The sequence below is a fragment of the Mobula hypostoma genome, chromosome 1 (genome assembly GCF_963921235.1).
Source record: "Mobula hypostoma chromosome 1, sMobHyp1.1, whole genome shotgun sequence".
Classification (NCBI taxonomy): Eukaryota; Metazoa; Chordata; class Chondrichthyes; order Myliobatiformes; family Myliobatidae; genus Mobula; species Mobula hypostoma.
In genome coordinates this window covers 130,839,131-130,862,427 of record NC_086097.1, presented here as the reverse complement: position 1 = coordinate 130,862,427, position 23,297 = coordinate 130,839,131, and the positions used below count along the sequence as shown (strand labels likewise).

Here is a 23,297-nt window from a genome sequence, read left to right as displayed (position 1 = left end):
AAGAACTATTGAAATGATTTTGGAAGTGCATTGAAATTTATACACAGAATGCTGCTTGCCATGCAATACCTTGTGACAGTTTGCTTAAAAGCCTGCAAAACTTTCCCACGTAGAAGAGCATGTGAATCTTAATTTAAATATGTATTCATTTTATTACTGCTGCACAGTTTTAATTTTGATAACATTTTCTAGAAGCTTTAGGTTATCACAAAGACGGGAAGCTTCTTTGCACAATTATTAGTCAGGTCCTAGTTGAACCTGTGAGTAATTTTAAGAGTAAAACAAAGCTGTTCAGAGTGAAAATTTATAACAATAACAGTAAAGTTTTTGAGAGAATATTGGTATTCTAACTGCTACGTGTGCTTTTATCTAGCTTTGATCAAACGACAAGATGCATTTGACATGTCACCACATTTAAGAAGTTAACAATGATCTAAATTTTAGAACAGCTTAATCTCAAGTACTTTCAATAAATCTATAGAATGTGCTTAGTTTAATCTTGATGTAGCAAATACTCTGTTGCTAAAAACTGACGTTGCTTTAACGTGAGGTCAGCCAACTTAAATATTTAGACAGCACTAAGAGTGGATGACATGCTGGAAAAGCTCATGGGTTGCAGTGATAATTGTAAGGGTTACTGGTTGTTCTTAACACCATGTTATGGTTTTAATTTAAATAGTGTTGTAACAGATGCAGTTGTATAGGACGAAGCTGCAATTTATGGATAAGCATCTGAAGTATCTGTTTCAAATGGGCATTCATTTTGGATTAGTGTTAAATATTATAATTACAAACCTCATTTCTAGAAAAGTTGGGATATTTTCCAAAATGCAATAAAAACCTCAATAGTTCTACTGACCAACTTAATCGTATTTTGTAAACATACACAAATTTAGAATTTGATGGCTGCAACACACTCAACAAAGTTGGGACAGAGGCATGTTTACCATTGTGTTACATCACCTTGCCTTTTAATAACACTTTTTAATTGTTTTGGAACTGAGGATGCTAATTGTAGTAGATTTGCAATTGGAAATTTTGTCCATTTTTGCTTGATATAAGACTTCAGCTGCTCAACAGTCCGTGGTCTCCGTTGTCTGATTCTCCTCTTCATGATGCGCCATACATTTTCAATAGGAGATAGATCTGGACTGGCAGCAGGCCAGTCAAGCACATGCACTCTGTGTCTACAAAGCCACGCTGTTGTAGCCCGTGCAGAATGTGATCTGGCATTGTCCTGCTAAAATAAGCATGGACGTCCCAGGAAGAGACGTTGCCTTGATGGCAACATATGTCTCTCTAAAATCCTAATATACGCCTCAGAGTCAATGGTACCTTCACATACATGCAACTCACCCATGCCGTGGGCACTGATGCACCCTCATACCATCACAGATGCTGGCTTTTGCACCTTTCGCTGATAACAATCTGGATGATCATTTTTATTTTTGGCGCGGAGAACTCGACGCCTGTTTTTTCTGAAAACTAGCTGAAACGTGGACTCACGTTCCACAGTCTTTCGGTCCATCTGAGATGAGCTCGGGCCCAGAGAACTCGCCGGTGTTTCTGCATAGAGTTGATGTATGGCTTCCTCCTTGCGTAATACAGTTTCAAGTTGCATTTCTGGATGCAGCGACGGACTGTGTTGAGTGACAATGGTTTTCCAAAGTACTCCCGAGCCCAGGTGGCTATAATTGTCACAGTAGCATGACGGTTTCTTAGGCAGTGCCGCCTGAGGGCTCGAAGATCACGCACATTCAACAGAGGTTTCCGACCTTGCCCTTTACGCACTGAGATGTCTCTGAATTCACTGAATCTTTTTACAATATTATGTACTGTAGATGTTGAAAGACCTAAATTCTCTGCAATCTTGTGTCGAGAAATGTTCCTTTTGAACTGACTAACAATTCTCTCTCAAATTTTGGCACAAAGGGGTGAGCCACGACCCATCCTTGCTTGCAAAGACTGAGCCTTTGGACGCTACTTTTATACCCAGTCATGATACCTCACCTGCTACCAATTAGCCTGCTTAATGTGGAGTCTTCCAAACCGGTGTTACTTGAATATTCTGTGCACGTTTCAATCTTATTTTAACTCCGTCCCAACTTTTGTTGAGCGTGTTGCAGCCATCAAATTATAAATTTGTGTATATTTACAAAACACAATTAAGTTGGTCAGTAAAATTATAGAAAATCTTTTCTTTGTACTTTTGTCAGTTAAATAAAGGTTCACGTGAATTAACATATCACAGATTTTTGTTTTTATTGCATTTTGGAAAATATCCCAACTTTTCTGGAAATTGGGTTTGTATATAACATGGTTTTCTCCATTATGCAGAGTAGTGTACTCTTGGTGAACTTTGTACAGACTTTCGGGAAGGTCAATTATGCAAATAGCATAAGTTGTTCAAGCTTTGGATTCTGTGTCTTGATCTGTGTGGATCTCAGAATGACTATCAGTCCCATCACTTTTGTAAGTTATGTTTGCAGGTAGGGAAAACTAAATTCTTGGAGATTTTTGGCAGCAATGTTAATGTCAAAACTTTGTGGAGGAAGAAGAAATGGTGTTTTCAAAATGGTAGGTTGTAAGATCTATTTTAATAGTAGAGAAGATGAAGTTAATTTCATATTGTAGGGTCTGTTACCTGCTAATGGTAGTCAAAGGAGTTGGATGATGTACAGTCCAGCCATATTACAAGAGTTTAGAGGTCTATGGAATTAGAGGTGGAGAGAACTAAGTCTTTTGTAGACTATGACGGGGAACTTGAACCTATAGTTCTGAATGTTGCCCACTAAACCATGCCTCACACTTCCCTTGGAACTTCAAAATCACTTAAAACAAATACACTATTTAGAATAAAGTAATGCACATGTTTTCTGTCTTTATTAGCCATGGAAAGACAATGTGGTGATTTGGGAACACTGCACCCAAGTCTTTTTCAATACTAACTTGCTCACTAACTTGTTGCTTGTTATGTAGCCAGAATCATAGAGCTCCCTATTCAAAACTGACTTCATTGATTTAAGATGACTTTCCACTGTAACTTAAGGGCAATTGAGCACACAAATAAATGGACATTGCCAGCATTTTTACACCCTACAATATATAGGCAAGAAATTTTAGACCAGCTCAGCTCAGAAATGCATAACTCTAAACCTGAAGAAATAAATGCAACATCAATATTTGAGAGATGTTCTGATTCTAAACATGAAGCAAAGCCCTGATGGGTGGCCAATTTCTCTAACTTGGTCACGAATTAGTAAACTGTAAGTTGTGCTTGAGATATATATTCATTTGAGATCTGTTCTGATTGAGCGCACCTTAATGAAGTTTCTGTGCAGAAGAGCTGTTTGTTTACACTGAAGTGACCATCTATATACTACTAAAACTCTCATGCTCTGTCTGTCTGTCTGTTTGTGACCTTCAATTAGCACAAACAGTGCATTATAGCCCACTTTTTTCGGCTAAATCAAATTAAAATGTGCTAACTTACAGAATGCAGGCGCGCTTCAGGGTTATATATTCGTATAAAATGGCTCATTTGCCAAAAATCAACAGGCTGCCTTTCACCCGAGACCCAATCGGCCATCATGGAAATTGGGATGCCACAAACCGATGCATGCGCATGGCCAGCTTCAGCAGCACCTCACGGTGCTCACAGAGTAGCTTCCACCTTCCATGGAGACCGCGATGCCACACCATGATGCATGCGCACGGCCAGCTTCAGCAGCGCCTTACCATGCTCACAGAGCTGCTTCCACCTTCCATGGAGACTGCGACGCCACAGCCCGACGCATGCGCACGGCCAGCCTCTGCAGCCTGGAAGCCTTGGTGTTACTGCTTCCTATCTTCTGTCAAGCATTAGGGTAAAAATATATGGATAGCCTAATTATTCCACGTGGAAAGAGAAGGTGGACATTATGGTCAAGAGATGACGCCAAACGTCGTTGGGAAGCGGCAAGGAGAGGGAGAGAACAAAAATCGGATGAGGCCAGGGCCGCACGACTCCAGGATCAAAGAGTCAGGACAAAAAAGATGAGAGAAGACGAGACAGGGGGGGAACAGGCATGCATGTCTCCAAAATGGCAACAATAGGCACAAACGGAGGAGAGAACAAGAATCTGATCAGGCCAGGGCCGCAAGGCTGCAGGATCAGAGAGGAAGAGCAAATCGTAGAAGAGATGAAGAGACGAAGGATGAAAGGGCTGTGCATCTCCAGAATGACCAAAACAGGCAGAGGAGGAGGAGAGAGGAAGAGACAGAGAAGAAAAGGAAAGATCAACTCGAGAATATGCGGCACGGAGTAATTATTGCGAGAGTTGCTGAAGATGACAATGGCCGCTTTCGACGACAATACCTCGACAGAGAAAGAGCAAGGCAAAATGCACGACTCGCATGCTGTCACATTTCTGCTGATGTCGGTTCAATGACCAGAGTATGCCCTCACTGTCATGCCTTCCTATTCACTGGAGAAGCCGCACATTTCTGCTGAATGAAGGGAAAGGTCAGGATAGGCAATTTGCAGCCTCTACCCAATGAACTCCTCAATTTGTACAGCAGTGATGAACCTATTGCAAACGAGTTCAGGAAGAACATCAGACAATACAATTGCCTCTTCCAAATGAAATCCTTTGATGCCAAAGAAGTCATTCCAACTACGAATCGATGGAATCCTTCTGTGGTTATTCAAGGCCAAATCCATCATTACATCGGACATTTAATTCCAGACCCGACCCAGCCAGCCCGATTCCTTCAAATTTACTGCATGGATATTTAATGATCATTCTGGTCACATATTTGTCTTTCTATGCATCTTCCTTCTTTAATAACCTGTTTTTCTTCTTTAATTTCCAAATCAAAGAGATAGCAGTAGCATTCAGGAAAATTTAATGTCCATTCTGGTCACATCAGACTGCACTACCCTTCTCTCAAAGGGTGCCCCAACGGGTCACCCCGTTGTCTAGTTAGTATTAAAAAGAAATGAAATGGTGTCAACTCGGGCATTTCTCTTAAATTGAAAAAGTAAGCTTTTTTTTTAAAGAAAAACTTTCTTTTGAGGACAGTGGCAAGGAGTTTTTCTGTTTAATTACTTGCTGAAAATTGCATAATATGTTTTGCAGTTACATTGCCTTTAGTGGAGTGAACAGGTGCAATCCAGGTGCAAATGTATTCTGAAATAATCAGAATCAGGTTTAGCATCACAGGCTTATGTCATGAAAGTTGTTAACTTAGTGGCAACAGTACAATGCAATCCATGATAAATAGAGAAAAAATAATTACAGTAAGTTTATATGTATACTAAATAGTTCAGTAGCGTCTAGCACATTTAGTACGGCCTGATGGTCCGATTTTCTGAAGTGAGATCATGGGACGGAACGGTAGGCATCCTTGACTGCTATGTAGCAGTGGTTAAGTATACTTGGGCCTCTAGTGGGGCAGGAGACATGTTGGTATAACTTTGGCAGGCGCCTTTCTGAGGTTGGCCTGGTTAAAGTCTCCAGCTGTAATGAGCAAAGCCTCCGGATACCTGATCTCAAGTTCACTGATGTTGGCATACAGTATGTTCAGAGCACACTCCACATCCGCCTGGCGGGGGGGAATGTAGACCGCTGTCAGTATGAATGAGGTGAATTCCTGTGGCAGATAGTAGGGACAACACTTCACCGACAGGTGTTCCAGGTCCGGGCTGCAGGAGCTTGTCAGTGCCACTGTATCCGAGCACCACTTAGTGTTGATCAGTAGGCAGACACCACCTCCCCTTGTCTTGCCCGAAGACGCCATGCGGTCCATCCGATGGATCAAAAATCTCTCCGGTTGGAGGGCACAGTTGGGGGTGGCAGGGGAGAGTCAGGTCTTGGTGAAACAGAATACACAGCAGTTCTGCGTCTCCCTGCGGTAGCTGAGTCTCCCTTTAAGATCATCCACCTTGTTCTCTATGGCTTGCACATACACTAGTAGGTTGGTGGGCATAGGGACCCTGAAGCCCCTCAGCTTCAATCTGACCAGCAGCCTAGCTCTTTTCCCACACTTCCTCGATAAATAGTGCATCTTTCCAGGTTTCCATCAATGCAGTGTGTTTTCTTGTCAGCTCTTTGAGGTTGGTGGACGCAGCGTCGGGTGCTCTGGGTTGGGCTGAGTGACAGGGGAGGCTCTGCTGCCACTTGCAGCTGCCGGGGGCCGGGACTGTCGATTGGGTCGGGCCCCGAGGTCGACACTTAATCCCGGAGGGCCGGGCTCCTGGCTGAAACAAGTCCGTGAGCTGAGTCATGGTTGCAGAGGCCTCCGCTCCTGCTGAGCCTCGGGCTCGATTTCTGAGGTTGGCGGCCGAGGCCTCACTTCCGGCAACTGTGGATGTCCACCAACGGGGCTTTACAGTGATCACTCCGGGGAAGCATCTGGAGGCCCCTTGAGGTCTCCGACATCACTTCTGTTTAGTTGTCTGCTGTGAGAAGTGCTGGTCGGAATGGGCCGCGTCTCCAAGTGCTCCTGCACGGTAGCAGGCTGTGGGTCTCCGGGAATGTGGTGGGCCTCGGACCAGGCTTCGCTGGTCGGGTCCAGGTGCGGTCCAGAGGTGAAGAAGCAGTTCTGGCACGGTGATCTCCAGCCTGGGTCAGTAGCTTCGCCAGCGTGTTGTTGATCTTGCTAGATGTAGCAGATTGGAGGTTTAGAAGGGTTTCTCAGGTATAGGATAGTGTAAAGGGCAGTTTGCTCGGGAGAGCACATGCAGAGTCGCCAGATACCAGCGCCATCTTGACCTCAGATGGCGTCCCGGGACGGGTTCTCCAGGCCTGTGCAAGCGAGCTAGCTGGAGTGTTTGCTGACATCTTCAGCTGCTCCTTGCTTCAGTCTAAGATCCCCTCATGTTTTAAGAAGGCAACGATAATCCCAGTGCCGAAGAAGAGCAAGGTGGCATGCCTGAATGACTATCGACCTATGGCTCTGACATCAATTGCTATGAAGTGCTTCGAGAGATTGGTTATGGCACACATCAACCACAGCCTACCGGTCAACCTCGACGCTTTGTAATTCGCCTGCCAGAGCAACAGGTCAACAACAGATGCCATCTCTCTGGCCCTACATTCCTCCTTAGAACACCTGGAGAATAAAGATGCATACGTAAGGCTCCTTTTCATTGACTACAGCTCTGCCTTTAATACATTCATTCCAAATAAACTGATTCCTAAGCTCCGGAACCTGGGCCTTAGCGCTCAGATCTGCAGCTGGATCTTCAGCTTCCTCGCAGACAGGACCCAGGCTGTAACAATAGGGGACAAGCTCTCCTCTACAATCACTCTGAGCACCGGTACCCCACAAGGCTGTGTACTCAGCCCCGTTGTACTCACTGTACACCCATGATTGTGTAGCTAAGTTTCCATCGAGCTCAGTATGTAATTTTGCTGATGACACCACAATTGTTGGACGTATCTCGGGTAATGATGAGTTTGAGTACAGAGAGAAAATTAATAACCTGGTGGCATGGTGCGAAGACAATAACTTATCCGTCAACGTCAGCAAGACGAAGGAATTGGTTGTTGACTTCAGAAGGAGTCGCGGACCGCACGACCCAATTTACATCGGTGGTGCGCAAGCGGAACAGGTCGAAAGCTTTAAGTTCCTCGGGGTCAATATCACAGGTGACCTGACTTGGTCCAACCAAGCAGAGTCCACTGCCAAGAAGGCCCACCAGCGCCTTTACTTCCTGAGAAAGCTAAAGAAATTTGGCCTGTCCCCTAAAACCCTCACTAATTTTTATAGATGCACCATAGAACGTATTCTTCTCGGGTGCATCACAACCTGGTATGGAAGTTGTCCTGTCCAAGACTGGAAGAAGCTGCAGAAGATCATGAACACGGCCCAGCACATCACACAAACCAATCTTCCGTCCTTGGACTCTCTTTACACCGCACGCTGTCAGAGCAGTGCTGCCAGGATAACCAAGGACATGACCCACCCAGCCAACACACTTTTCGTCTCTCTTCCCTTTGGGAGTAAGCTCAGGAGCTTGAAGACTCATGCGGCCAGATTTGGGAACAGCTTCTTTCCAACTGTGATAAGACTGCTGAACAGATCCTGACCCGAACCTGAGCCGTGCCCTCCAAATATCTGGACCTGCCTCTTGGTTTTTTTGCACTACCTTACTTTCCCTTTTCAATTTTCTATTTATGATTTATAATTTAAATTTTTAATATTTACTATTGATATGTACTCCAGGGAGTGTGAAGCACAGAGTCAAATATTGCTGTGATGATTATACGTTCTAGTATCAATTGTTTGGCAACAATAAAGTAAAGTAAATAGTTAAGTTAATAATAGAAATAATTGAAAAGAAATTGAGGTAGTTTCCATGGGTTCACTGTCCATTTAGAAATTGGGTGGCAGAGGAGAAGAAACTGTTCCTGAATTGCTGAATGTGTACCTTCAGACTTCTGACTCTCCTTCCTGATGGTAATGATATGAAGAGGACATGTCTTGAGTGATGGGTGACCTTAATAATTGACGTGACTTTCTGAGACACCGCTCCTTGATGAAGTCTTGGATACTATGGAAGCTAGTACCCGTGATGGAGCTGACTCATTTTACAACTTTCTATAGCTCCTTTCAATCCTGTGCAGTAGCCCTCCTCCCATACTAGATGCTGATGCAGCCTGTCAGAATGCTGTCCATGGTACATCTGTAGAAGCTTTCAGAATCCATTTCTAGTCCTATCAAGTGCTTTTCTTCAGTGGTGTTTATGAGTAATATCTTGTGTGAACTGCAGAAATGCTATTCGGGGAAATTTGGGGGATGTTAAAGTTTTAAAAGTCAGCAGGGGGGTTTTGTGTCAGTGAGTTTTGTTCAGTGTCACTTGTTTTCAAAGGAAACAATTTCTGATTTTCTGTTCAAGGGTGTGCTCTTGTGTTTATAAAATATGAATAGCTGGATAAATGTTCAAAATTTCATTCATTTTGATGTCCAGACAATTAAGGCCTTTTATTGAGCAACACTGGTGAAGTTGTCCATTTTTTAATTGTACTAGTCCAGTAAATGGTCATTAGCTGAATTTCAGTGTCTGTATTGTAGAAAGCACTGAGACCACAATTTTGCCATTGAGGTCAAAATGGAAATTCTCTGAGGTCTCGTACTGCTCCTCATTTTATCATCGAGCCTACTCTTCATTACCAGTAACTGATGTGTAATAATTCATGTTTTGTAATGAACAATGTATCTTGAACTAATTAAGGCACTTTGTGGCATCCCTTGCCAACTGTTTGCTGTCAGAGTATTCTATGATTGCAAATTTCTACAGTGATAATAATGATGCTGCATTACAATGATAACGCAAGAAAACACAAAAAATCTTCCTATAAAATAACATTAAGTCTCCCTGAATGTTTCATTCCATGTGTATCTGGGCCTCACAAAAGCAACAATTACACCAGCGTCTAAGCGAAGTGTGAGCTGCCTTAATGACTACCGCCTAGTAGCGCTCACATCTACGCTGATGAAATGCTTTAGAGGTTGGTCATGGCTGGAATGAACTCCTGCCTCAGGCAAGGACCTGGACCCACTACAATTTATCTATCACCACAATAGGTCTACGGCATATGCAATCTCAATGGCTTTTCACATGGCCTTAGATCACCTGGATAATACAAACACCTATTCAGGATGATGTTCATTGACTATAGCTCAGGGTTTTACACCATTATCCCCACAATCCTGATCAATAAGATACAGAACCTGGGCCTCTGTACCTCACTCTGCAATTGCAGTCTTAATTTCCTAACCGGAAAACCACAATGTGTGGGTTGGTGGTAATATCTCTTCCTCGCTGACGAACAGCACTGGCGCACCTCAGGGATGTGTGCATAGTCACCGCTCAGCTCTCATTATACCCATGACTGGCATATATCGTGAGATTTGTTTTGCGGCAGTAATACATTGCAACACATAATAAAACTATCAGTGACAATAAGTATATATAAATAAGCCCATGGGCATGGGCCAAACGAAGAAAATCGGTGACACAGCAGAAAGCGCATCATTGGTTCTGGCAATTGAATTCCTCCCGTGTTCTGTAGCCTTTTGCAGTAAAGAAAAAGTCCACACATTTTGTAATCCAATGATGCCAGAAAGTGGCCTGCTCTTTTTAATCTGTTTATGAACTTTAAGCATTGTTGGCAAAGAAATAATTTGTATTAAGCTGATTTTTTTGCACAAACGCAAAATATATTTACATTTATTTCTTTGCAGGAAGATAGTGACCCTTCAATCCATGAAAGTCTGGGTGCAGAAAATACACTCTGGGCCAGCACAGTAGTAGCTTCTGGTGAGTATCATATTTGGTTATTCATGCTTTGTGATTTGGAACAAAACTCCTTGAAGTTTATGGTTTTGCTTCTGAAGTAAAATACATAAAAGAGTTTATGAACTTAAAGCAATTAAATGGTTATGAATTTATAGGCATTCTATTAGTTCTCAACCAGTTTACAGAGAACCTTTTCTCTTTACTTATACAAAACTTTGAATTTAGAAAATGAATCAAGGACTTTGTAGTAATTTTAAAGGAAGGCATTTAGCAAAGCTAATTCTGAAAGCAACTTAAAGCTATATAAATAACCCCTTAAAGTGAAAAATTGATGAATATTGGTGCTTTTCTTATCATGAGAATTATGATGCACCAGATGTAGAATGATTTATGCATTGTGGATATAATGCACTATTCAAATATTTCTGTAATTAAACTGTAGATGTAAGTGTTACAGATTTTTAAGCAGTCTCATCAGAAAAGTGGAGCTTTAAGGGCCCAGCAAAATCAAAGCAAGGCTTATTATAACATGCTTATCTCCTTATGTCACAGTTTTCCAGGATTGAGGAGAAACCAATGCAAAATGCTCAAGTCCCAGGATTTATCAAATCAATATTGAACTGCTTTCGTGGGGTTATTCCCTTGAAGAGGCATTAGCAATTGGTTTGCATAAATTCCTCAAGTTTGCCCTGAGTTTTATTCAACATTCACTTGTAGTTTAACATTGTTTTTTGAAATCTGTGTGTGTCTATGCTCTTCCCTTCCTCTGTACCCATTTCCAACCTGGTAAGGTGACTCTGACAGCACTTCCCAAATCCATTATCTGTGCCACTAAAAAGGATGTACAGAAGGTGCATACAAATGTCACAAACTGCCAGTGGCCCTCCAAGCTGGCACTCCATTCTGACTTGGAAATTCATTGATGTTACTTTAGATGATTGCTCATCTTGGGGCTGAAAATTACACAAAGCTTTCAGAGACTATTCAATTTAATACATCTGTCAGATAGAGCAATGCGTTCAATACTAATGAATTGAGATTGTGGTGATGGCATAAGGTGGTAGTTTTTATTTCCCAAGTGTTCAATTGAAGGAAATTTTTGACATTAAGAAGCCATTGCTAGAAATACTTTGATCAGGTAAAATCTGCGAAAAAGATATTTCATTTCAACCAAGTGAGAGAAATAAGATTCTGCAGATGCTAGAAACCTTTGAGCGATAAGCACACACAAAATGCTGGAGGAACTCAGGTCTGCAAGTGCTGAGCTGAGAGGAATACACTCAGTGGCCACTTTATTAGGCACAGCTGTACACCTGCTCGTTGACATAAATGTCTAATCATCCAATCACGTGGCAGTAACTCAATGTAAAAAAGAATGCAGACGTAGTCAAGAGGTTCATTTGTGGTTATGACCAAACATCAGAGTGGGGAAGAAATATGATCAAAATGACTTTGTCTGTGGAATGATTGTTGGTGGTGCCAGTCAGGGTTGTTCGAGTACCTCTGAAACTGCTGATCTCTTGGGATTTTCACACACAACCGTCTCTACAGAGAATGGTGCAAAAAAAAAAGAGTGGCAGTTCTGTGGGTGAAATAGCCTTGCTAATGTGAGAGGTCAGAAGAACAGTCAGACTGGTTCAAGCCGATTGGAAAGTGGCAGTAACTCAAATCACCACACATTACAACAGTGGTGTGCACAAGAGCATCTCTGAATACACAGCATGGTGAACCTTGAAGTGACTAGGCTACAGCAGCAAAAGATGCTAAACAGGTGCTACACCTTGTCGAAGGGTGACATGCAGTCTAGGAGCGCCTTACACCTCCTTTGGTAGAGACGCATCTCCAACCCACTACCCTCAGATGAGGCATCTTAATATCAATTGAGCATCATTTAAATGCCCCAGCTTACCTGAGTGGTGTTGCTGACCAGGTACATCCCTTTATGGCAACAGTCTACCCACCTTCTAATGACTTCCTCCAACAGGGTAACACACCATGTCACAAAACACATCTCATCTCTAGCTGGTTCCACGAATGTGACAATGAGTTCATTGTACTTCAATGGCCTTCACAGTCACCAGATCTCAATCCAATAGAGCACCTTTGGGATGTGGTGGAATGAGTGATTTGCAGCATGAATGTGAGCCAACAAATCTGCAGCAGCTGTGTGATTCTATCTTGTCAACGTGGACCAGAATCTTGAAGCAATTCACGCTGTTCTGGAGGCAAAGGGAGGAGGACGTTCCTACCCAGTAATAGAAAGGTGCTTTTAATAAAGTGGCTGCTGAGTGTACCAAGTACAAAAAAAATTAGTGAGAAAATAAGGAAAAGGAATGTCATGGGGTATAAGGCAGGAGAAATTTAAATGACAGATATCATGGTTCAAAATAAAGGGGCAAATAACAGAAGATTTATTGCTTTTTGCAAACAGGCATGGTGAAGTTATTCATGAACACCACTGAAATTCCATTGAATGTGCCAGTGCTATATCTTTGTATCACTTCAAACTTCCTGGATGAACTCAGTGCATGAAACAGTATCTGTGGAGGCAAAGGATTGTCAGTGTTTTCCAGAACTGAGAGTGCAAAAGGATGAATAAAGAAGTGAGAGAGAGGGATGCAACTGGTTTTGGATGTAACCAGGTGCTTGGTAAAAACATGGTTGAAGAGTAGAATAATAGAAACCACTGATGGAGAGCAGTCAAAGGAATTCACGGAACTCTTATCAATTAAAGGAAGAAAGCACCTTCAAAGTTGGCACACTGTGAAGAAACTTCACAATAGTGCAACAAAATGGAGACTTGACACTGCGGGTGGTGGAATTAGGTGCAAAGAACCCCCCAAAAAACTGCTGGAGGAAATCAAAAAGTCAAGGAAAGGGACAGTCAGTGATTTAGGTCAAGACCCTGCATCATGGCTGAGAATGTGGTGGGGAGAAACCTGCTGTTTGTTATTCGAATAGTTGCCTGTTTTTCCGAAGTGAAAGGGAGATAATAATTTACCTAGATTTTCAGCTGTGAGATTTTAAAGTTAATTATTGGTGCAAGGCCTCAAAATCTAGGCCTTGTTCATGAAATTGCTGTAAAATCCCTGAGATTCATGTACATAATTAGCAAAGAGAGTTCAAGACCTGTGGTTTGAGTGGTAAGAACTACCATGACTTTTTCCAATAACAACTGTCCAGGGCTTGAAAGCTTCAACCTATTCTTACTCTTCATTTCCCTTAATTTGCAGAGTATAGAAACTAATTATGGAGATTGGGATACCACTCACTTGTTAAAATGTTATATTGTAGAGCAGTAGATTTCAGCATTGGAATACCGAATTTCTTTAACCTTTAACTTATTCACGACCTAAAATCATTTTTTATTGTATCCAATCTATTTTGTGCCTCTGAACTCAGATGTTGTCATTATTCCAGTTGCAGAGACTGCCTTGTCTTAACAATGTGGCCATTGTTAAGTGTATTTTAAGTGTATTTTCTGTGTATCTGAAAGGCACATTCTGTATCCATTTCTAAACAGTTTGCCTCTGCCATATTACTTTCAAAGTACAGGGGATCTTAGTGTAAGTCCAGCAAACTTAAGTTGTGAATTATTGTGACTTTTCAGAAAATAACAAATAGGAAAATCCTGTGGAAGGGAGCTATCAGCTGAAGGGTGACTTAGTCTCTCAATCAACTCTTCCGAAGAAATCCAATTACCCTGCAGAAACTTGTACTATTTAAGACAAAGCAGTCTGCTTGCTTATCCCTCCAAACATTCACAGCCTTGCGACTGATGCAGTGTACTGTATATTATCAGCAAAGTGCAGCAACTCATCAAATGTGTTAATGTGGTACCGTTCAGACCATGACCTCTTCTGGCTAGGAGGGCAGAAAGTAAGGTGTACATGGGAACAGCTGCACTGGCAACTTCCCTTTCAAGGTTGAGCATCATTTGAACCTGGAAATACTGCACCAACACCCCATCTAAACCTTGGATCTCCTTGCAACACTGCAACAATTTAAGGAAGGACCTCCCCAGTACAGACCTGGGCAATAAATATTGGTGTCACTAACAATGACCACTTCCTGCAAGTGGACGAATAATAAGCTCAAGGTAATAGTTGGTTTAGGAAGGTCAGATAAGAAGGCATTGGAATAACTCGATTTGGAAAAGTGTGGATTAGAATTTCAGCAACGTTTCACTTGAATAGAGGGAGGAGGTAGAGGCAATTGTAGCAGCAGTGGTTGTATGTTGGGAGTTGGAAGGAGTCCTTGTAAGCTGAAAATTTAAATGAGCTATTCTCATTTTGTAGATTTTTTTTACTTTCCTGATGGAGCATATAAAAAACCTTTCTTCAATCTTCCTGCCTGTTCACAACATTTTGTGTTTTCATTTAAAATAGAATTGCTCAATGACTGGGAGCCAATTTAATTCCTAAAACACATGAAGTTGATAGATAATTGGGCAGCATGTACAAAATCCCAACAGCATCCAACAACCCTGTGAATGCTGTCTCAGAGGCTGAAATCTAAGCTTCTTTCAAGATGGTGAACCCTCACAAGGTAAAGGTCCTGAAGGTGTACTTGGCTGTATATTGAGAACCTGTGCCTCCCAAATGGCTGGAATATTCCAAGACATCTTCAACCTTTCATTCCTGTAATCTGAGGTTATTGCCTGCTTCCACAGGGCAGTGATCTTTCCAGTACCCAAGAATTGCAGTGCCAGCTGCCTCAATGACTTGCGACCAATACCTCTCAGATCTACTATAATCAAGTGCTTTGAGTTGGTTGATAGCTGGAATTAACCCCTGCCTGAACAAGAACCTGAACCCACTGCAATTCACCTATTGCCATAACAGGTCTGCAGCAGACACTTTATTGGCTTCCGCTCTCCCACGCTTCAAAACCTGGGTCTCTATCTCACATTGCAACTTGCTTATTGGGAGACAACAGTCAGCGTGAAATGGTAATAATGTTTCCTCTTTGCAGATTATCAACAAAGACATACTGCAAGGAGGCAGGTTTATCCCACTGCTGTACTGTTTCTACATTAATGACCTTGTGGCTAAGCACAGCTCGGGCACCATCTATAAATTTAATGATGATTACCACTATTGTTGGTAGAACATCAGATAGCAATAAGGAGGCTTACAGGAGTGAGATTGGCTGAGGTTCAGAGATGTCACAACTGCAACCTTGCATTCTGTAGCAGGGTCAAGGACTTGAGGAAGGGGAATTTGGGAGAACACACACCAGTCCTTGTTTTAGAGTCAGTGGTGGAAAGGGTGAACAGTGTCAAATTCCTGGGCATCGACATCTCAAAAGATCTATCCTGTGCCTAACAGATTGATGCAGTCATGAAGAAAGCACGCTAACTGCTATACTTCATTCGGAGTTTTAGGAGATTTGGTATGTCACCAAAGATGTTTACAATTTCTATGGATCTGTGGTGCAGGGCATTCTGACTATTTGCATCAGAGCCTCATATGGTGGCTCCAATACACAGGATTGCAAGAGGTTGCAGAAGGTTCTCTGCTCATCGATCTCTATCAGGCACCACCCATCCCACCATCAAGGACATCTTCAAGAGGGAGTGCTTTAAGTTAGTGGTATCCTTCACTTGGACCCCTGACTATCTGGGAAAAGCCCGCATCTTATTACTGTTACCATGGAAGGAGGTACAGGGGCCTGAAGCCATGTACAATGATTTAGGAGCAGCTTCTTTCCCTCTGCCATCAGATTTCTAAATGCTCCATGAGCATTACCTGTTATTCCCCACTCTCTTGCATTTCATGCACGCCTGCTCTTACTCCATCCTCCCACCACTCTACCAGGGACAGGGTTCCTCTTGTCCTCACCTACCAGCCTCCGCATCCAGCACATATTTCTCCTGAACTTCCGCCATCTCCAACAGGATCCCACCGCCAAGCACATCTTTCCCTCCCCCAACCCCCTGCCCTCCACTTTCTGCTTTCCACAGGGATTGCTCTTACGTGACTCCCTTGTCCATTCATTCCTCCTCACTGATCTCCCTCCTGGCACTTATCCTTGCAAGCAGAACAAGTGCTACACCTGCCCCTACACTTCCTCCCCCACTGCCATTCAGGGCCCTAAACAATCCTTCCAGGTGAGGCAACACTTTACCTGTGAATCTGTTGGAGTCATATACTATGTCCGGTGCTCCTGGTGTGGTTTCCTGTATATCAGTGAGACCTGACGTAGATTGGGAGACTGCTTCTCCAAGCACCAATGCTCCATCTGCCTGGAAAAGCAGGATCTCCCAGTGACCACCCATTTTAATCCACTTCCCATTCCCATTTCGATATGTCTATCAGTAGCCTCCTCCACTGTCGTGATGAGACCACACTTGGTTGGGGGAACACCTTATATTCGTTTGAGTAGCCTCCAACCTGATGGCATGAACATAGATTTCTCGAACTTCTGGTAATGCCCCCCGCCCCCTTTCCTTCACCATTTCCCATCTCCTTTTCCCTCTCTCACCTTATCTCCTTGCCTGCCCATCGCCTTCCTCTGGTGCTCCTTCCCCCTTTTCTTTCTTCCATGGCCTTCAGTCTCTTTCACCAATTTACTTTCCATCTCTTTACTTCATCCTCTCCCTCTTAAGGTTCCACCTATCACCTTGTGTTTCTCTCTCCCACCACCCCCCCCGCCACCTTTTAAATCTACTCCTCAGCTTTTTTTCTCCAATCCTACCAAAAGGTATTGGCCTGAAACGTCGACTGTACTCTTTTACTAGATGCTGCCTGGCCTGCTGAGTTCCTCCAGCATTTTGTGTGTGTTGCTCCTTTTTTTCGCGTTATTTATTTTCGTTACTTAATTTTTTTAATGTCTGAGCTGGACTGCTACCACAAGATAATAAACTTCACATCATTTGTCAGTGATAAATCTGATTCTGATAACCACAATGATAAGTTTAAGTAGAGCATTCAGTGGCAGTTCTGACGAACAGATTCTGGCATAGTTTGCTCAGGGTTTCAATTGAGTAGAAAGGGCGCTGGCAGTCTGTCCCTTTGGTGGTCAAACGAAATGCAATTTCCTTTGTTTATACCTGAGCTGATAGCACTGTTCAAAGTTATTCAATGGTTAAGATGGTGTACTGTAATGAAAATACGTCATCAGAAATTGCCTTGGCAAGTAGCAATAGCTTCAACAGTTTTAACACACCTGAGAAACCTGATTACACTGAAGCTCATGTTTAAGCAGCCTTTCAGTGCTTCAAGGTTTTGCATGTGTAGGATGTTTTTACATTAACACGTAGAAATTTTTTTTCCACAAGCGAGTGATTTTTAAGTTTTTGGGTCCACTAATGGCCTAGTGCACGTAGCAGAGCTCTGGTTAAGTAACTGGAATAGTGGATTTGGCATTTTTCCTTCTGTTTAGAACGTAGCAGTGTACTAAGATGGTTTATTACAAGCCATTAGTTGAAACAAATGCTGAGTGAATGCATTTTTCATCTACATTGCTATATTATACTTGTGGTTTGCTTTGTAATATCCAACAGGGACCTTCTTGTATCAATATACCACTTATGCCTTATTAATAAACCTTTCAGAAATGGCATCAACTAATAAAAATACTAATGGGACACTTATCGTCTGGATTTATTGCATCTTAGTATTCCGCTGTGCATTGAACCCTCATATACTTACATCAGTATGGTTTTAGTGATCCTCCACAGTATTGATCTGTGGCCTGTCTCCACTGTAATTGTCAGTGCAGCAGCAATAGGAGCTGAACGTTTTGAGGTGTTCCCCACACAATTCCCTAAGCACTCTTCCCCAGTCTGACCTTGATCCACAGATTGACCTCGATATGTAGTGACTGTGTGTCTAAACAGGATTTTGTCTGTAACTACCAACCACAGGCACATTAGTAAATTTGCAAGGTGCTTTTTTCCCCAGAATTTCTTTTACATGAGAAAATTAACTTTGTAGCATTGAGATTTTAATCCTTTCAGGGACCAGATGAAAATTAAACTATTTTTGTAGTATAATTGTTCTTGAGTAGTGACATCTTTTTTAAATCGGTTGATGAATAAATGAGCAGTCTATTTTCTGTAATCTTTATTGTATTTGTAAGTAGCGTAATAATTTGTGCTTTGGTCTGCTCCACACTATTGTATTTCGTGTTCAAAGGGCAAGTAAAGGTCAGAGAGGTTGGTGTCTTTCAAAGCTTGTTAGTGTTGGAAGGTTGAAATTCTGAATTGTTAACAACATTCATTGTGATGCTAGTCTGTCTGTACTGTAATTCAGTACCTTTAATGAGTTGTTTGCTAATTCTTCTCGCCTTCTTGACTGCCAAATACAATTCACTGCGTCTAATATTTGTTTATTCTCTGGATGGTTTCAAAATTCAGTGCTCTCTATATTTTGTGATATAGTGACTCTAAAATAACTATGTTGACCTGTAAAAATGATCACATTATAAATAAAGTTGAAATTGTTATAATGAACAAAATGCAGTTATTGATTGCCTGTCTTGTTCAGAGATGCAATTTTCTAATCTGCAAGTACATCATTTTTCTATTTAATTTTATCTTTTATAGCTTTCAGTTATGTTTTTCCAACTATTCGAGGGTGTGGCTCAAAATTTTTATTTTGTGAATGTGGATTCCAGCATTGCAGAGTAAAATATTATTTTAGAATAATATGCTTTTAAGGAAATTGATCCATAATTTTGTCAAGTCAGCTTTCTTACATCAGTGAAAATTGGCAATGTCTCTTTGATTCTGAACCTTTCAATTTATTATAGTTTTTGTTTTACAGGCACTGTGATAGGGGTGGTAATATACACAGGAAAAGAAACTCGCAGTGTAATGAACACTTCCAATCCTAAAAATAAGGTAAATTTGAATATAGTTTTGAACTGCCTTTTTTCCTCTCATTGTATATAATTAGTTTTTTGGATCTGTGGCAGCCAATTTCTCCATCCAATCCCTATTTCATGCTTACTTTGACATGTTTAGTTTACAAATTTTTACCTTTATCTTTTTTGTGCAAATTGAAGTTCAGAAATCATGCTTCCAAATGCATATTCTGCCTTGAGACAGAAACCACTTCACAAATCGAGTACAATGTCAAACATGTTAAGGCATAACATGTGAATACCAAACAGATTCTTGATGAGTAAATAGTATTGACCTTAGAGAAAGCAGGAATGAATCAAATTTGAAATTTCACAAAACCTTTTCTTCTGCTAATTGCTGCTGGCTACCATCCTCTATCATTTTTTTGGTGTTTTTTTTTGTTCTTGCTTTCAGGCACGAGTGATTTAGGTATGCATAAAAATAATGTAATTTATTTAAAAGTGACCTAACTTAACATAATTGATCAAAATGGTTTGTGTATTTAATCTATAAAGTGCATTTCAATTGGGTAAGAATCGTAACGAGCTGCAGAGATGGCTTTAAAGACCTTTGGCATCAATACTGCTATTGCTTTTACAGTGCTCTATTCTGAATTTACTAAATTGCATTATTTCCATTTACTCTTTCCTGTTATTGTACAGATAGGCACTTTTATAGAGATAAAAATACGAAGAAGTCGCTGTTGCTGCTCACCATAAGATAACACGATTCTCTATTTGTCTTTTAGGGGCTTAGCGCATTCAACAAAGCTTTGTTAGATAGGTGACTTTGAAAATCTGAAACCAGATTGAATGCATCTAAATTTTAAGACAGGTTTCCCAATGTCCATTACTTTGTGCACTTTCAGGAACTAAACTTTGGATGTAGCTAATAATTTATGAAGACTTGTTTATGATAGGCATAGTATTTTACCACGTCTTAACCAAAATGTATTTAATCACTTGTAGTAATGATATAGTGAGCATGATGAAAATTCACGTGATTGAACTTATCAAAAAAAAAGCACTACAACTTGTCAATTGTGACAGTCAGTCGTTTCATAGTGTTCATTGTCATAAGTTATTCCGAGCGCAGATCCCTGTGAAAGGAGTGATAATACAAATTGCCTGCAGCAGTTATTGTAAGCCCTAGAGCATATTGATTTGTTTTTCTAATAAAAAGATGCTTTCAACTGTCTCTGACACAGAGGTAGGTGCTCTGACTCATTGCATGAATAATAATGGGATGTATCATTATGCCTTCCTTCAGACTAGCATTGTTAGCTCTGAATAATATCAATTCCCCTAAAAATTTGCCATGCATTATTAGGATAGGTATGGTCATTATATTTAACAAGTGTAATTGTGCCATGAAGTTAAAATAATTCAAGAACAACACTGCAATTTATTTAGATATTACTCTGCTTTAAAGTATAAAAGCTGTTTGTACCAATTAGCAAAATACTGCTCAAGGTAAACCCAATATAAGCTTTGCAAGGCAACAGAATGTCCGCTGTTACATCAGACTTCACTGCACATTTCTGAATAAAGTGAGCATTATTATTCAAACATGCTGACCACTCTGCTTTGTAATGTCCTTACTGAGATTAGTCCTACCAGTAGGTCACTGTTCAGAAATACAGAATAAGAATTTGTTTCTATTAAAATGATAGTGAAATTGAATTGCAGTATTAAAATGTGGGTAGATGTCCTTAGTGAATTTTTAGCTGCATCTTAATTTTAATCTTGTTTTGTATTTACCATAACCTAATTGAAAGGTAATACTTCAATGTTAGTCTTTTAAAATACTGAATACTGTACCTGGCTTCCCCAGCTATCATCATTCTGTATTCTTGGAAATTTCTTAATCAAATCTGAATACCAAAGTGCCTTCTCTACCTATTAAGGATATTTTAAAAAAAAATTAGGCCTTCACAGAAAAATAATATTCAGTATAAATCAAAAACATAGTTTTAAAAAAATATTCAATGTTGCAGTAGTCATGTAAAAGTTGATTCTCAAGCTTTAGGAGTCCTTTAGCACCAAGCATTAAAGCTAATAGATGCCACTCTCCAGCATTTGATTTGAGATATGTTTTCTAAGAATTTATTTTTTTCTTTTTGAAGACCATTTATAATTTCCATTTACTGTATTTGGAGACCAGAAATAAGTTATATCTATTCTTTACATCATTGTCAAATCAGATATATTCATCTTCACTGAGTGACCATAAGACATAGACACAGATTTAGGCTATTTGGCCCATCGAGTCTGCTCCACCATTCCGTCATGGCTGATTGATCATCCCTCTCAGCACCATTCTCCTGCCTCCGCACCCCCCCCCCACCCCTGTAACCTTTGAAGCCCTGATTAGTCAAAAATCTATCGACCTGTGCCTTAACTATATCCAATCACTTGGCATGAAAAGCCATCCGTGGCCATGAATTCCACAGATTCACCAGCCTCTTGCTAAAGAAACTTTTCCTCATTTCTGTTCGAAATGAATAACCCTCTATTCTGGGACTGTGCTGCTCAGACCTAGATTCCCCCATGAGAAGAATCATCCTCTCCACATTCACTCTATCTAGGGCTTTCAATATTCAATGGGCTTCAGTGAGACCACCCCCCCCTTCTAAACTCCAGTGAGCACTGGTCCAGAGCTATCAGTTGCTCCTCGTATGTTAACCATTTCATTCCTGGGATTATTCTTGTGAACCTCCTCTGTATTCTCTCCAATCCCAGCATATCTTTTAAATAAGGGACTCAAAACTGCTCTAAATACTCCAGGTGAGGCCTCAGCAATGCATTATAAAGCCTCAGCATTACATCCTTACTCTTGTATTCTAGTTCTCTCAAAATGAATGCTAACATTACATTTGCCTTTCTAACCCCCGACTCAACCTTCAAGTTAACCTTTAGTGAATCCTACATGAAGACTCCCACATCCCTTTGCATCTCTGATTTTTGAATTTTCTCCCCATTTAGAAAATAGTCCTTGTCTTTATTCCTGTTACCAAAGTGCGTGACTGCGTATTTCCCTACACTATATTCCATCTGCCACTTATTTTCCCATTCTCCCAATTTTAGTCCTTCTGCAGACAGCCTGCTTCCTCAACACTACCTGTCCTTCCACCTATCCTTGCATCGTCCACAAACTTGGCCATAAAGCTATCAACTCCTTCATCCAAATCATTGACTTATAATATGAAATGAAGCGATCCCAACACCGAACCTTGCGGCACACCACTAGACACCAGTCAGTCAATCTTCTATCCATGCTAGTATCTTTCCTGTAATACCATGGGCTGTTATCTTGTTAAGCAGCCTTATGTGGCACTTTGTCAAAACTTTAATGAAAATCCAAATAAACAGCACCACTCCTTTGTCAACCCTGCCTGTTATTTTCTGGAAGAATTACAGCAGATTTTGTCAGGCAAGATTTCCCCTTAAGGAAACCGTACTGGCTTTGGTATATTTTGTCGTGTTCTTCCAAGGACCCCGAAACTTTATCCTTAGTAAAAGACTCCAAATTCTTTCCAACCACTGAAGTCGGGCTAAATGGCCTATAATTTCCTTTCTTCTGCCTCCCTCTCTTAAACAGTGGGGTGACATTTCAGTCCTCCAGGACCATTCCAGAATGTTGTGTTTCTTGAAGGATCATTACTAATGCCTCCATAATCTCTTCAACTACCTCTTTCAGAACCCTGAGGTGTAGTCCATCTGGTCCAGGTGACTTATCTACCTTCAGACTTTTCATCTTCCCAAGCATTTTCCCCTTAGTGCCGACCCTCACATCTGCATCCTGACACTCCAGCATTTCCAGCATTCTGCTAGTGTCTTCCACTCTGAAGACTGAAGCAAAATATTGATTAAGTTTGCCCACCATTTCTTTGTCCCCCATTGCTCCCTCTTCAGTGACATTTTCCACTGATCCAATATCCACTCTTCCCTCTTTTTTACTCTTTATCTGAAAAACTTTTGGTATCCTCTTTGATATCATTGGCTAGCTTACCTTCATGTTTCATCTTTACTTTCTTTAATTGCCTTCTGTTGTTTTTTCAAAAGCTTCTGAATCCTCCAGTTCTCCCACTATTCTCTTGCAGTTACTGTTGCCTCATCCTCCCTTTGGAACTCTTCTTCCATCTTTGATATGTATCTT

The 23,297-nt window shown here is 41.1% G+C and overlaps 1 protein-coding gene across 1 annotated transcript in view; it reads left to right on the top strand.

Moving 5' to 3' along the window:
- The window catches only part of atp9b (ATPase phospholipid transporting 9B), a 387,648-nt gene that overhangs the window by 239,781 nt on the left and 124,570 nt on the right, over positions 1 to 23,297 (top strand). The window contains exons 10-11 of the mRNA XM_063055727.1: positions 10,234 to 10,309; positions 19,060 to 19,136. Coding sequence (XP_062911797.1) covers positions 10,234 to 10,309; positions 19,060 to 19,136 — 153 coding nt within the window. The remainder of the gene's footprint in view (positions 1 to 10,233; positions 10,310 to 19,059; positions 19,137 to 23,297) is intronic.